Below are 14,382 nucleotides of genomic sequence, written 5' to 3'. Positions count from 1 at the left end.
CTCACATATTAAAAGAGATTTAAAACAAAACAACAGCATGATTAATGGTTACATTTCTATGTAGCCTCCATTTCCTGTTCTTATCTGACAGGAGTGACCCAGGGTGTGGTCTTCTTCTGTAGTCCATCTTCTTCAAAATTTGACATGTTGGTTATTCACTGATGCTCTTCTGAATAACTTGGTTGTAATGCGTTATTTGAGTTACTGTTGTCTTTCTATCAGCTCGAAGCAGTCAAGCCATTCTCCTCTGACCTCTCTGTCATCAAGAAGACATTTTCACTCGCACTGAACTGCTACTCACTAGATAATTTCCCTGTTTGGACCATTCTCTGAGAACCCTAAAGGTGATTGTGTATTAAAATCCCAGTAGATCAGCAGTATCTGAAATAGTCAGACCAGCCTGCCTGGAACCAACAATCACAGCACATTCAAAGTCACTCAAATTAACTTTATTCACCATCCTGATGCTCAGTTTGAACTTCTGCAGTCTGTCTTTACCATGTCTACATACCTAAATGCATTGAGTTGCTGCTATGTGATTTGCTGATTAGATATTTTCATCAAAACAGGTGTATCTAATAAAGTGGCAGATAGATAGATAGATGATAGATTCTTTGTGGGATTCATTTGCATAGAATAACCAACAACAGCATTAGCACCCAATCCACCCCTCCTCATCTGCACTGCCTTGTCTATATTCCTGACTGACAGGTCCAGCTGAGTTTCTTAACAGCCCTGTAGGTTCGGTGGTTCGTCTTGGCTGGATCGCAGTTCCTCAGCAGGCGTTTTCAATTTGAATTATCAGATCCAGCGCACTCCTCGTTTGGGAATGGGGCAGCATGGCTGCGAAGCCATGGCTATCTCACAGCTCCGAGTGTTGGAGAGGTGAACAACAAAGATTCTGAACCGTCCAAGGATTGTGAAGCGAGTGGGGATTAAACAGCAGCCCTGTCATGCTACAGGAGCCAGGGGTCTGGAGGCTGCCATACCCTCAAGGATTAAAACATCAGCTCCACACAGGTACAAATGCAAAACTGCTGGCTAAAGATCCCCGAAATATAACTGCCAACAAGTGGATTGAGTGAACAGAACTGTACCTAAGCTAGTGCAGAATCTAGGAAAGAAGGGATTAGCAATTTCTAATCTTTCAAATTTTAACTCAACTGGAAATCAAAATTGATCCAATTTTTCTCTTTTTAAAGTCTTTTTGTGTACAATATATCAGTGCATGTTATTTCAACTGACTGATTGATTGATTATAATTTAGCACCATGCCAGCTATCATGGCTATATTCATGGAGAGAACCAAGTGGAAAAATAGAAAAAGTAATAAGTAATAAAGCAATACATAAATACATATAAAACAAGTAAAAAAAAAAAAAAAAAAAACTTCTATAAAAAAAGTTTCTAAAAGTTTGTCTGACTGAAAATCTTTCATAAAAGTCATCTGAAAAGTAAGAGAAGTTCAAGACATCACAGTCCATCAAAATATGCTTTAGAGATAATTAACTTTGGCATAAGAGGCATAAAGGAAGAACTTCACCCATTAAAGGGGTCATATGACGATGCTAAAAAGAACATTATTTTGTGTATCTGGAGTAATGAAATGTGTTTATGTGGTTTAAGGTTTAAAAAAAACATTATTTTACACATAATGTACATTATTGCTTTTATGTGGTTTAAGGTCCTTTCTGAAAAGCGAAATTTTTTACAAAGCTTAAAACGATCTGAAAAAGCAAGGTGTGCTCTGATTGGCCAGCTCTCCAGTGCGTTGTGATTGACTGAAAACCTCAAGCGTGTGACGGATATGTATAAACATAATACCTCAAGCATGTGACGGATATGTTACTACCTCAAGCATGTGACGGATATGTTACGCCCCTCACCATACTGTTTTTATTTTTGATGCGATTAATCACGATTAATCTTTTGACAGACATAATTACTGAATATAATTACTTATACTGTCTTTTTACGCATTGTGTTGCGCCACGTAAACAAAAAACCATGTCTGCATTTGTGATCGAAGAAACAACAAACAACAATTCTACTCTACACTGCTTAAAACTTGTGTTGGAATCATCAGTGGCAAATTATTTAAATATATAAACGTACATATTGTCTGTGATTCAGAACAGCCGGCATTGTAGTCTACTCCCCCAGGATCAGGAAACAGTCCTCCATAAAATGTGTGACACACATCTGAATATTTGGGTTAAACTGTACTGGAACAGTGTTGTAAATACAACTTGACCACTGATTTCTAGTTTTTTGCCCTCTTTTGGAAGCCCAAACAAAGTAGTTTCCTTTCACAACAAAACACACAGCTTCTCCACAACATGGCGGCGGCAACAGTGAGAATAAAAGTTATCGCCTTATTACTTGGCATGAACATTTTGGCGGTGTTGTGTTGTGAATCTTATCTTATTGTGTTGTGGAGTTGTCACGGGTGTGTTAGAATGAGCCGTTTCAGGGGGGTGTGGTTGACTCTTAACTTTTATAAAGAATATCTCTTTGGATTTGAGACTTTAATCTTTGAAACTTTACAGATTTTCTTTATGCACCAAGAGTTTGTAACACTCCAAAGAGAAATCACATCATATGACACCTTAAACAAAACATGTGGGTGAGTCTGGAGTGGCCTGTTTGACAGCGGGTGTACATAATTTGGTTCCAGCGATTTTCAAAATGGACCAAACATTTTCCCCCAACCACAGAATTGATTTGATCTGGCCATTTAAAAAACAATTTGGACTTTGGAATCATTCATCAAAAAATCTGCAACAACTTACCCAATGGACTTCAAGTCTCTTAAGTGTCAACCTTTCAATCCCAGCCATCTGGCTCGATTCTGTCATGAAACGCCCACTTTTCCTCGTTTTACACAAAAAAATAAAAAAATCTCATTACAAAAGTAAAAAGGGTTGCAAACGCCATTTCATGTAGACTTTAAAGAGATGCTTTAGTGTGCTTTCAGCTCGGCTGTTTTAGTAAAAGAATAAGGTCATACACTAGCAACAAAGACACACAAAAACTGAAGTCGTCATGTACAGATGTTCTTCTGTGCTCTGATTGGCAGATGAGACGTCCCCAAGGGGAAGCTCATTACCCAGGTGCCAACATTGTTTGTATAACCTCAAAGCATTCGCCTCTTTGCCATCATTGCACCTACAACTGGCACTCACCGACAGCTGCAACAAAACCTGTGCGACTCAAGAGGGATAGAAGAGGAAACAAGCTAACCCAAACACTTACACGCGTAAATCACGCACGCTCGATCTGATGATCTGAGCTCAATGCTCACACACTCACACACTGGGACGGCCTTGTCAGATTATCGTATCAAATCCCTCTTTAAATCTAACACAAAGCATGCTGGGAGAGAATTAGTCACAAGCCATCTGCAGGTTTAGGTTTCAAAGGTGTTAATTTTTGTTTTTTTATTGTGAAATATAGTTTTAGTTTTAGTATTGTTATTTTGGGTTTATGATTTTATTGTTGTGTGTGATTGTTTTTATTTATTTAAAATTAGCTAGCGCACAGACGTACCCACAGTGCTTTGTCCTGTGGGGGGTTTGGATGAAGAGCCAGTGTGTGTGTGTGTGTGTGTGTGTGTGTGTGTGTGTGTATGCGTGTGGATTTTCTATAAAGACATCCACCAATCAAACACTGCTGTTATCATGGAAACATTGCAGGATGACATCATAAAGGGCAGAATTCCTTGTATGGGCACTGTGCGTTGTTATGTCTACTTTAAGTCCAATATTTTGTTTTTTGGAGCATGGATGTCATAGTAAAACCACATGAAAAAAGAAAAAAATATTAATAATATTTATAATTTAAAACATATACAATAGATTGTGCACTACGTTTAAAAGTTTGGGGTCAGTTTTTTTACGTTTTTGAAAGACATCCCTTATGATCATCGAGGCTGCATTTATTTGATAAAAAATATTGTAAGTTATTATTTATTTTTAACATTTAAAAAAATGTTTTTTTTTTTATTTTAATTTTTTTTTTTTGTTTTATTTATTTGTTTGATGGATGGATTTTTTTTATGATTAATCCAGTCTTCAATGTATGTTGATTGTTCAGAAATTACTCTAATATGCTAATTTTCTGCAAAAGAAACATTTCTTATTATTATCAATACTGAAAACAGTTATGCTGCTCAATATTTTTAAGGAAAATGTAATGTTTTTTTCTCAGGATTCTTTGATGAATAGAAAGTTCAAAAGAACATTACTTATTTGAAATCAAATAAAATTGAACATAAAAATTTGTTAACATTGTAGAACTTTTCAATGTTGCTAATGATCAAATGAATGCATCCCTGCTAAATAAAAGTATTAATTTCTTTAAAAACAAATCTTACCAACTCCAAACTTTTTAAAATGTAGTTTATATTTAAAATGTGTATAAATATTAGAAACAAATCAGTTTAAAATGTTCAGTTTTCAAAGCAGTGCATTCAGTATTTGCATTTTGGTGCATCACCACACGATACTGAATAATTCAATGAATGTGCTAAAATGCCTAAGGAGAAAATGATTGAGAAAAATGCATCCGGAAACCAGACAGCTGAAATGTGAACAGGCACTTCTGAGCTACAGATAGAAAGAGAGGACAGAAAGACGTAGAGACAGAGTACTGTGGTAGAGACGGAAGAAAAAGGGGGAAGGAGAGAGAAACGATGAATGGCGAGCAGCTCTGGGCGGTGGTGGGGTCGTGGCGAGCTACAAACAATCTGCATTAATTACAGCTGCTGGAGATTCATTCGAACCCAGAGAGAACAAAATGCCTGTCTCTCCAGCAGAGGAGAAAAGAAACTGGCTCTAATGAATCTCAAATACAATTCAACCTCACCAGTTCCATGCCTGGCTTCAGAGAGGTGGGAGAAACAGAGGTAGCAACCACAACATGAAGCTGATAGCAAAGAATAATAATCAATGTTTTGGGGGAGCTTCTCAGATGTTGTATTTATGTTAATGAGAATCTGGCCGTGGATCCTGCCATGTTCTGTTCCTTTCACATGAACTTACTTTCATTCTACCATTTGCAGAGAAGTGATAGAAATTACCTATCTCCATAGAAACCAGGCCATCTTCCTTTGAAAGCAACGGAGCAAGGCTACGACGGTACCTTGCTTTTGACCTTATCATCAGTTATAGACCATTTCATGGCGTAAACTAGAAGACCGCAGAAAGGCTTACCATGCCGCCAACATCATCATTAATTTAATGAAACATTTTCAAGGCACTAAAAAATCTCTATTCAAGAAAGTCAAGGTTATTATGAGGCTGTGATCAACTGGAACAAAACCACTTTTATTTTTCAGCCGTGTTTGTTTAGTAACTGCATCAACTTTTTGGAACTTGGAACCTGAAACTCAGTTCACTTTTTACTAAAGAAGTCTCTTTCAGGTCTTCAAATTCGGGTGACTAATTTTCCTATCTAATCATAAAAAAAAAAAAAAACTTGCAAGAAACTTTTGCTTGTACTTCCTCAATGCTAAATCCTGCTGTGAATTCAAGTAGATGTTGCTAGAACTCATTTTAATCTTAAAAATGTTTGTATTATAATTAAGTGACAATTTTGTAATCACTTACTTTATATTGGCTTCGCTCCTGGTTGCAGCGGTGTGGAACTGTTCAGAGGACGTCTTGAAGCGTTCCTCATTCTGAAACACAGACAATAAAAATACTGATTATGCCAACTTTCACCTGAATATCTCAATAAACAGACTGCTAGAATGCAAATAGAGGATTATACAATGACCATAGAGCTGATAGAATAGAATAGAATAGAATAGAATAGAATAGAATAGAATAGAATAGAATAGAACAGACATTTTTTTTACAATTATTGGCAACCTTATTTTGTAAGCTTTGATGTATAAAAGCATCAATTTCTTTCAACAATATAAAGATTTCACAGTGATTCCAAACTTTTGTAGTGTAAATATTTTTAAAATGCTATAGAGAGGGAAAATGCATCATGAGAAGAAAAATATGGCAGTTTTGAAAAGTTGCATTAGTTTATCCTGTCTTTTCATGTTTGATATTTGCACTTATCAAGATCTCACTGCTCTAGAATCAATAAAAAAAAATCATTCAAGTGTATATGTTTCTGATTTCCCCTCTCCTAGATAAGAATGAAACAGAAAAAAGCCAAATGATGAATGATAAATAAGGCTTGGTATCAAACATTTTTTGGACATTGAATACGCACTGTTGACGTGTACGTGGGCGGTTATGCGGTAATGTATTCATAAAAATTCTCGGGTTCAAAAGACTGAACCTCATTCTACATGCATCTTGAAGCTATAGAAAGTGTTAAATAGCATGTGGGCGGACCCTTTATCATATGCAAAATAAAGAGTGAAAACAGTCTAGCAGGATTATGACATACTGACCCAAATACCTTTCATGGAGCAATCCCTGAAAGATCTTCAATGCAGGGTAATTTTCATGCCAGCAGGAAACACTTAATGCTGTAAAACAAAACTAATCCTCGATAACAAGCACTCTCCTGCCGGGGCCAGTGAGCTTAGGACCCTAATTCTGTAAATGAAAAACACTTGCGTACAGATCTGAAGCAACTGTTGAGATTTACATGGGGCCTTTGTATACTTTCAAAGCCTTTATGGCACTTTTCAAGTCTTCATGGCAAGATAATGATATCTGACCATCATCACAGCTGCTATTCAGCAGTTGACACCAGATGGATTTATGCTAGAAATGAACAAGTGACTCTAAATGAGAGCACAGAGAGGAAACATAAGGGTTACCCAAATGAAAAACCTCTTGCATCCTTGCATGCATTAGCGCCGTGTGGCCCTTCCTGAAGCATTGCAGCAGGAAGGGATTTGCTCGTTATAATCACACAGCTGGCACCTGCTTTGTCATTCTCCAATTTGCCTGGCACTGCCCATCATTGACACCCTTGCCTTTCTGTCACAGCCGCTGCATTTCTAATCCAATCAGCATTTTAATCTGTATCAGGCAGCTATGCTTCACTACAGGGTGCATTTGCTGCAAGACTTCCTCCCAAGGACGAGCACTTCCTGTGACAGACAGGGATCAGCACTGGGGAATCAATGTTAGACTGTAACCCATGTTAGCGTACTATCAAAAAAACCTTCAATTTTAGATCCATGGCATATGTGGTTAGTGCACATTTTCCAGACACTCAGTTACGACGATATTTCCTTTTACAGAATTCACTTTTTAAGGCCTACAACACACTGCTCGTAGGGACTACAACAAGCTTCTTCCTGGGTTTGTGACAGCACTAACTCTGAAATTTACATAAACCATACCACTGTGAACACGCAACAGAAGGAGTGAGGCTATGTTGGGCTGCTTTAGAGAAGAGGAAGAGTTGTTGTAGTAGAGCGTTGTTGCCATGCCGTCGAATCGCTGTTATGTAACAAAGCTTTAATAAGCATAAAACCATATATCAAAAGCGAACAAAACAGCAGTAGCATTTACAAATAACAGCACATCTTAAAAGTATGAGACAACCACAAAAAAAAAAAAAACCATACCATTCTGAAACGTCCTGCAAGAGCAGTGCTTACACAGGTTCTGCTCGATCCTCTTCACTGATATGCTCTGGGTCTGATTCAGGCTCAAATTTATAAGGCAATATTGAGCCATTGTTCACCATTCACATCACTGTAAGTCTTACTGGTATATTCTTACTGGTGAGTAATAGAACTTTGAACACACTGAAAAGGGAAAAAAACATTCTGCCTGAATATTTTTTGTTTTTTTGTAAACAGATCCCTGCAGTGGCTATAGCTGGAAAACACAATGCGATCACAGCATGAAGCCTTGTTGGCAGTCTGACAAAGACACTGATTGTACCTGCTGTGTTGTTTGCATCTTAAAATGATTTGCATCAATCGAATCACAAGCTTTTCAAAGATATGTGGTGGGCGGTAACGCTAACAGGTTAAAACAACATAACTATATTATAACAATTTTTGGGTTTTGGTTACTTAGAAATTTCATATATTAATAATTTTATTCAGCAATTAATATGCATTAATAGTTTGATCAAATAAGAATCAAGAGTTTGATCAAAAGTGACAAAAGTTACAAAAGATTTCAGCTTAAATCAAATGTTTAACTTTCTATTCATCAAAGAATCTAGAATTTATCATGGTTTACATAAAAATATTAAGCAGAACATCAGTTTTCAACACTGATCATACAGAAATCTTATTTGAGCACCAAATTAGCACATTATGATTATTTCTGAAGGATCATGTGACACTGAAGAAAAAAAAAAACATACTTATATTGAAATTTTACACTTTAGAATATATTAAAATAGAAAATAGTTGCAAATTGTAATACTTTTTCTAAAAAAAATACTGTTTTACTGCATTTTTGTTCAAATAAATGCAGCCTTAGTGAGCAAAAGAGCCTTCTATTAAAAACTTTGGAAAATCTTACAAATCCCAAACTTTGAATGGTATAACTACAGAAATTATGAACTTACTAGGAGTTACTAAGCACTTAGTATAAGCTGTATCTCCTAATTTAAGTAATGTCTTAATGAACAACTAATGCAACCATACCCTGATTTTAAGAGTTTGTGCACCTGATTGCAAAAGATTGTGGGTAACAAACAATTTAATACTTCAAACAATAAAAACAGTCAACAACACCAGAATCTGTTTGACTTTAGCCAAACTGCAAATATATAGGAGATGGTCTTCTCTTAGAACAGCGAAATACTGATTTATCATGTCAGAAAGGCATTTTTACAACTTAAAAGCCATGTCCAGACTTCCTGTGGGCAATTAAAGAACCAAATCAAGCAAGAAACATAAATATGAAAATTTGAAATTTGACAACATAATCAGACGTGTCTTAAACGCATCAGCGCTTACTTTGTGCACTACCACACAGAGATGCAACACAGCAAAACAAATGCAAAACAAGCCCTCGACTTGATTGTAATGCTACTCCACATTTATGCTTATGAATGTTGTAGTGTTGTATTTCTATTACACCCCTGCTGCCCCTGACATCAACGTACACCCAACACAGCATGGTAAATCAAAAGAAAAAAAAGAAAAGTATAATTGTGCTTTAGGAAAAAAAAAAAAACAGCTGATATTTTAAATACTTTGAAGTAAATTAATTTCAGATTTGCTGGTGCTGGTGCCCCAGGCCAGACAGGGCTAGAGATCTGCTGTTCTCCTCACTGTCCAGGCCTGCTGTAGCCGGTAAGAGAATTTCTAGAACAAGGGCACCCGCTGACAGCACGTCAGCCCGGCTGCCAGGTTTTCAGGAGGATTATTATCTCGTACCCACGCTCAAGTGCTTCAAAGTGCTTTGCAACTAGTGACAAGGGAGAAAGAGCTAAACGGGGGGGCTAAAACGGCAGGGCAATAAAAAAATCTTGTCTAGAGAGTGCGAAGCAGCTGAGAGCGGGACGCAGACATGAGTGGAGAAGCTTTAGCGGGATTAGGGAGCGCCAGCGCTAATTCAAAATGGTAGCGGAATGCTGCTGTTTACAGCTTTCGCTTTCAGTGGCGCTAACTCACTGCTTCTGGCAGAATTTATGGATGCTAGGCGATTATGTGAACCACCTTCAAAAAGAAAAACAGCAACGTTTGCTGTGATAAAAGGCATTCGCCACTTGTGGCGTGGAGAACGTTCCTGTGGTGGCTCGTCTGCGCTGCTGAGATAGACTTCTTCAGCTGCACCTGCCATCGACGGGAAACGGGAGAAGCGGGATGGATATGCCACACCTCTCAGGGGTCTGTCATGAAGATACCCCCCTTCTGAACCCATCCCAACCCCCCTGCTGGGTTAACAGCAGTGTGAGCAGACATGCCAACAGCCTGCATTATCCCACTCCCTTGGTCTGACTGTGTCACACGGCAAGTAAAGCCTGACTGCAAACACTCTGTGTGCCTTTTATTGCCAGCTTCTGATCCCTTTGGCAAATGGCGCTTCCTTGTAATGAGGTAAATATAAATACTGGGGCATCTGACACACTGGGTTGATCCTGTTTGCTATTAGACAGAAGATATCTCGTCTGTAACCTCAATGCTTGTGAGATAGCAAGTGTGTATGTGTGTGTATAGGTGGGAGGGGGGCTCCCAATGTAGAATGTTTATTTATGATGATCGCACAGTAATTAGCACTGGGTCGCCATTAATCCTCACAGCCTGTGTCTGCACAGAGCCAGCAATGGAGATTGACACAATGTGGACCACCCCCTCATGCCCTGATGGGAATACTTGTGGCATAAATTTAGTTAACCGCTTCCATACCACCCATCTGAGAATGAATGTTAGACTGTAAATCAAGTCTGTGCACCATTCATCTTGAATTTGAATTGACTTTGAATTGAAGTAGCTAACAAGCAGCAGGTATTTGTAATTCGAATTTGAATGATAATAAGTAGAATTAAAATGAATTAAAAAGCAAAAAAAAAAACAACTCATACAAGTAATTTTTCAATGAGAAAAACATCTTAAGTCAATATAGAAAGACAGAACGATAGATAGACAGGTAAACAGAACAGCAGACAGACATCCAGCCAGCCAGACAGAATGACTGACGAGTGAGAAATGACAGACAGACAGAAAAAACAGCGGACAGACAGTCCAACCAATTGACTGACAGAATGAATGAAAGATAGACAGACAGACAGACAGACAGACAGACAGAAAGACAGAAAGACAGAAAGATATAAGGATAGAGAGATAGATAAAAACAGACAGAACGGTAGACAGAACCGCAGACCATCTGTGCACGGGCCGCAAAGAAATAATGTGCCATGCACAGGACAGATGGGGTAAGTTGGGGAAAGCCATTTGATTGAATTCTTGTAAATGCAAAATAATTGCAATGCTCGGGCAAACCGAGCAATAGAGTTTGTGTCGCTATGGAGTTAGAACAGGTGAATAGGAAGAGAATGACGTGTGCCAAATCAGTCACTGTAGAAACCGAATACTTTAATGGTTGCGGACAAAATAGCTCAACACGAGAGCCAACGCAAATGTACATGACATGTGAAATAAAACTTCATCATGTTTTAAAGGAGAATGGCTTGATTAAGTGGTGGAAATTATTCGTATTCATTCATAATGAACAGTATTCACTTTATACTTTCCCATACAAGGACTCTGGACTTAATGTCTGGTGAAATATTAGTAACACAGATTTAATATAAACGGACAAATGGAAAACGGAGCTTGGAAGTATAATATGAATCAGTCTCCAGCTCAAAATGAAATGTGAATTAAGTCTGAAAGACAGTGGGGTGTAAATCTGCAGCATTCGAACAATGTTAACTGTACACCGTGGAACAAATCCCCTCTTTTGAGAGACACAAGCGTTAAATTATCAGCCCGGCAAAGCCACCATGGATGCTGTCCCAGTGTTAATATTTCCCTTTGCAATCCTTTGTTTTCGCATCATAATGAAGCATGTACCAAAAACATTCATCTCCATCTCCTTCCCCCGAATCACTGGGCCCAAAGTGAATAAACAAAAAGGCAATTCTTCAAGCCAGTGAGTGAGCAGCCCTCTTAGTACAGCTTATATGAACAAAGCAAGAGGAGCTGGAAAAGTAAGGGAATCAAATAGAGAGGAATTATCTCTTTAAAGCTGTCAAGGTGGCTGGGTTACTCTCTTGTTCTGAATACAGCATTTGATAGAGAGAATACAAATATTGCATCTAATGTGACTTTCTTTAAAATAATATAATATTAATGGAGGAACAGCCATGCTGTATGTTTTGTTCCAAACACTGTATTCAACCAAATTTGTCTGACGTTACCATGTAACTAGATTATAATTTTTCTTTGACTGAGGTTCTTTAAATATTGCTGTGCATTCTGGGTAAGAAGGTGACTCAACCTCAGTAGTCAACCAAATTCATTTGGTGTTACTACGCAACTAGGATGAAATGTTTCCTTGACAGTCATTCTTTAAATATTGTTGTGCATTCTGGGAAAAACAGGAAATACAACACAATATGGTTATGTTACAATGTTTCTTCATCAGAGATTTATCCCAGAATGCACAGCAGTATTTAAAGAATCTCCTAAAAAAAAAGAACACTGTGACCTATTTATTTAGTAACGTCAAACAAATTTAGTTGACTTTCCTAAAATACACAGCAAATTTCAATATTGAGGTGACTCAACCACTGTAGTCAATCAAATCTGCTTAAAGGGATAATTCTCCCCAAAAATTTAAATTAACCCATGATTTACTCATCCTTAAGCCATTCTACTGTAGGTGTATATGACTTTCTTCTTTCAGACGAATACAATCGAGTTATAATAAAAAAAAAAGCTATAGAAAATCACTAGGATGGCTTGAGGGTGAGTAAATTATGGAGTAATTTTCATTTTTGGCTGAACTATACCTTTAATGTTATTACATAACTACGCCACAATGTTTCTTCATTAGAGATTTTTCAAATATTGCTTTGCATTCTGGGAAATAATATGGCTTAACCATCATTGACAACCAAATTAATTTAACATTACTAAGTTAACCTAGTTGCTTAGTAATGCTAAATTAATTTGCTTAATTGTTAAATTAAGGTTTCTTTGGAAGTATTTTCCAAATATTGCTACGCATTCTGGAAAATAAGCATTTAACTCACATTTGCTACAAAAACAAAAGGAAGTGTGTGAATTGTAAAATGTATTAAGGAGCATGTGTGTGAATAAAACAAGTCCCTGCAGGTCTTTAAAAAGAACTAAATACTTAAAATTGTAAAACAAAGATTTGAAAACATCAGATGCAAGGAAAATAAATATGAAATAAATGAGCGCTGCATGTTTCAAAGTGCAGCACTGTTGTACGTTCTAGAGGTTTGCCGTTTCTGAGCAGTTTACAATCAAAGAATAGTGCATATTTATTACAATTGCTTATGCCTGTTGATGACTGTTTATATTGTAAATGGCTTTTAGAGTGTTTATCTCCTTATAATAAATAGCAAAGCATAGTAGATATTTAGTGGTAGCAGACTTTTCAACTACTAGACATTTCTACTAAACAATAGTACACATTACAAAATAAGAGTCCTGGTGTATTTCAGGCTTGTTTATAATTAAAAGACCCGCATTATGAATAAATTCTTTTAGGTTTTTTTTTTTTTTTCCAGGTTAACACAGATATTTTGGTTAGACAATAAACAGTATCTAGCATTGAATTCAATATAAGCTCTCGCGCATATATATATATATATATATATATATATATATATATATATATAATATATACTATATATATACACATACACACACACACACACACACATACATACATACACACACACACACACACACACACACATATATATATACATACATATATTGTATTTTGCATTTATTATAAAAATAAATATTTAAAAAATCTATTACATTTTTAATAACACTTTTTTTTATTTTTTTCATAAATCATTTTGCTTGTAAATGTTTTCTTGTATTCCTTTATTAAGGTTTTTTTTTAATGCACTCCTAATTTGTTTTCACTGCTCCTTGGGAAAATAAAAAAAAGTTAAAGTCAAGCCCTGCTCAACCACTGTACACAATAAAGTTTGTTTAATATATCCAACCAAACTCATCTGACCTAACCATAGTAGTCAACTAAATTCATTTGGTGTGACTATGCAACCAGGTTCTAATGTTTCCTTGTCAGTCTTTCTTTAAATATTCCTGTGCATTCTAATAAGGTGAATCAATGCAATACTGCTATATGAGAAATTCTTCCCAGAATGTAAAGCAGTATTTAAAGAATCTTTGATAAAGGAGCACTGTAACCTAATTGTTTAGTAACGTTTAAAAAAAAAAAAAAAAAAAAAGCTGGCTGACTTCACCGGTCAAGTCGATTTATTTCCCAGGATGCACAGTAATATTTGAAATACTGGAGACAAATTAATTTAACGTTACTTCACAACTACGTCACAATGTTTCCTAATCAAATTTTCATCAAATATTGTTTTGCTGTCTAAAAATGCACTTAACCACTTAAGACTTAACTGCTGTAAACAACCAGATACATCAAACATTTCTGTGGCAGTGGTTCTTCAAATATTGCTGTCCATTCTGGGAAATAAAGTGACTCAATATCATCATAGACAGTCAAATTTGTTTAATGTATTAAACCAAACTCATCTGACATTACTAAGCAACTAGGTTACAATGTTGCTTTATCAGAGATTCTTCAAATATTGCTTTGCATTCTGGGAAATAAGGTGACTCCACCACTAAAGTCAACAAAATTAATTTGACATTATTACACTACTAGGTTATAATGGTCCATTGTTGGTGGTCAATCAAATTCTGCTTTGCATTCTAGAAAATAAGGTAACTCAACCACGCAAAAAATG

The 14,382-nt window shown here is 36.5% G+C and overlaps 1 protein-coding gene across 1 annotated transcript in view; it reads right to left on the bottom strand.

Annotated features, from left to right (window-relative positions):
- The window catches only part of LOC109048121 (coiled-coil-helix-coiled-coil-helix domain containing 6a), a 54,685-nt gene that overhangs the window by 21,158 nt on the left and 19,145 nt on the right, over positions 1-14,382 (bottom strand). Inside the window, 1 exon segment of the mRNA XM_042713504.1 lies at positions 5,610-5,680. Coding sequence (XP_042569438.1) covers positions 5,610-5,680 — 71 coding nt within the window.

This window comes from Cyprinus carpio, chromosome A23 (assembly GCF_018340385.1).
Source record: "Cyprinus carpio isolate SPL01 chromosome A23, ASM1834038v1, whole genome shotgun sequence".
In the NCBI taxonomy this organism is placed as follows: Eukaryota; Metazoa; Chordata; class Actinopteri; order Cypriniformes; family Cyprinidae; genus Cyprinus; species Cyprinus carpio.
The sequence above is the reverse complement of the archived record's forward strand: the minus strand, read 5'-3'. Positions and strand labels throughout refer to the sequence as shown.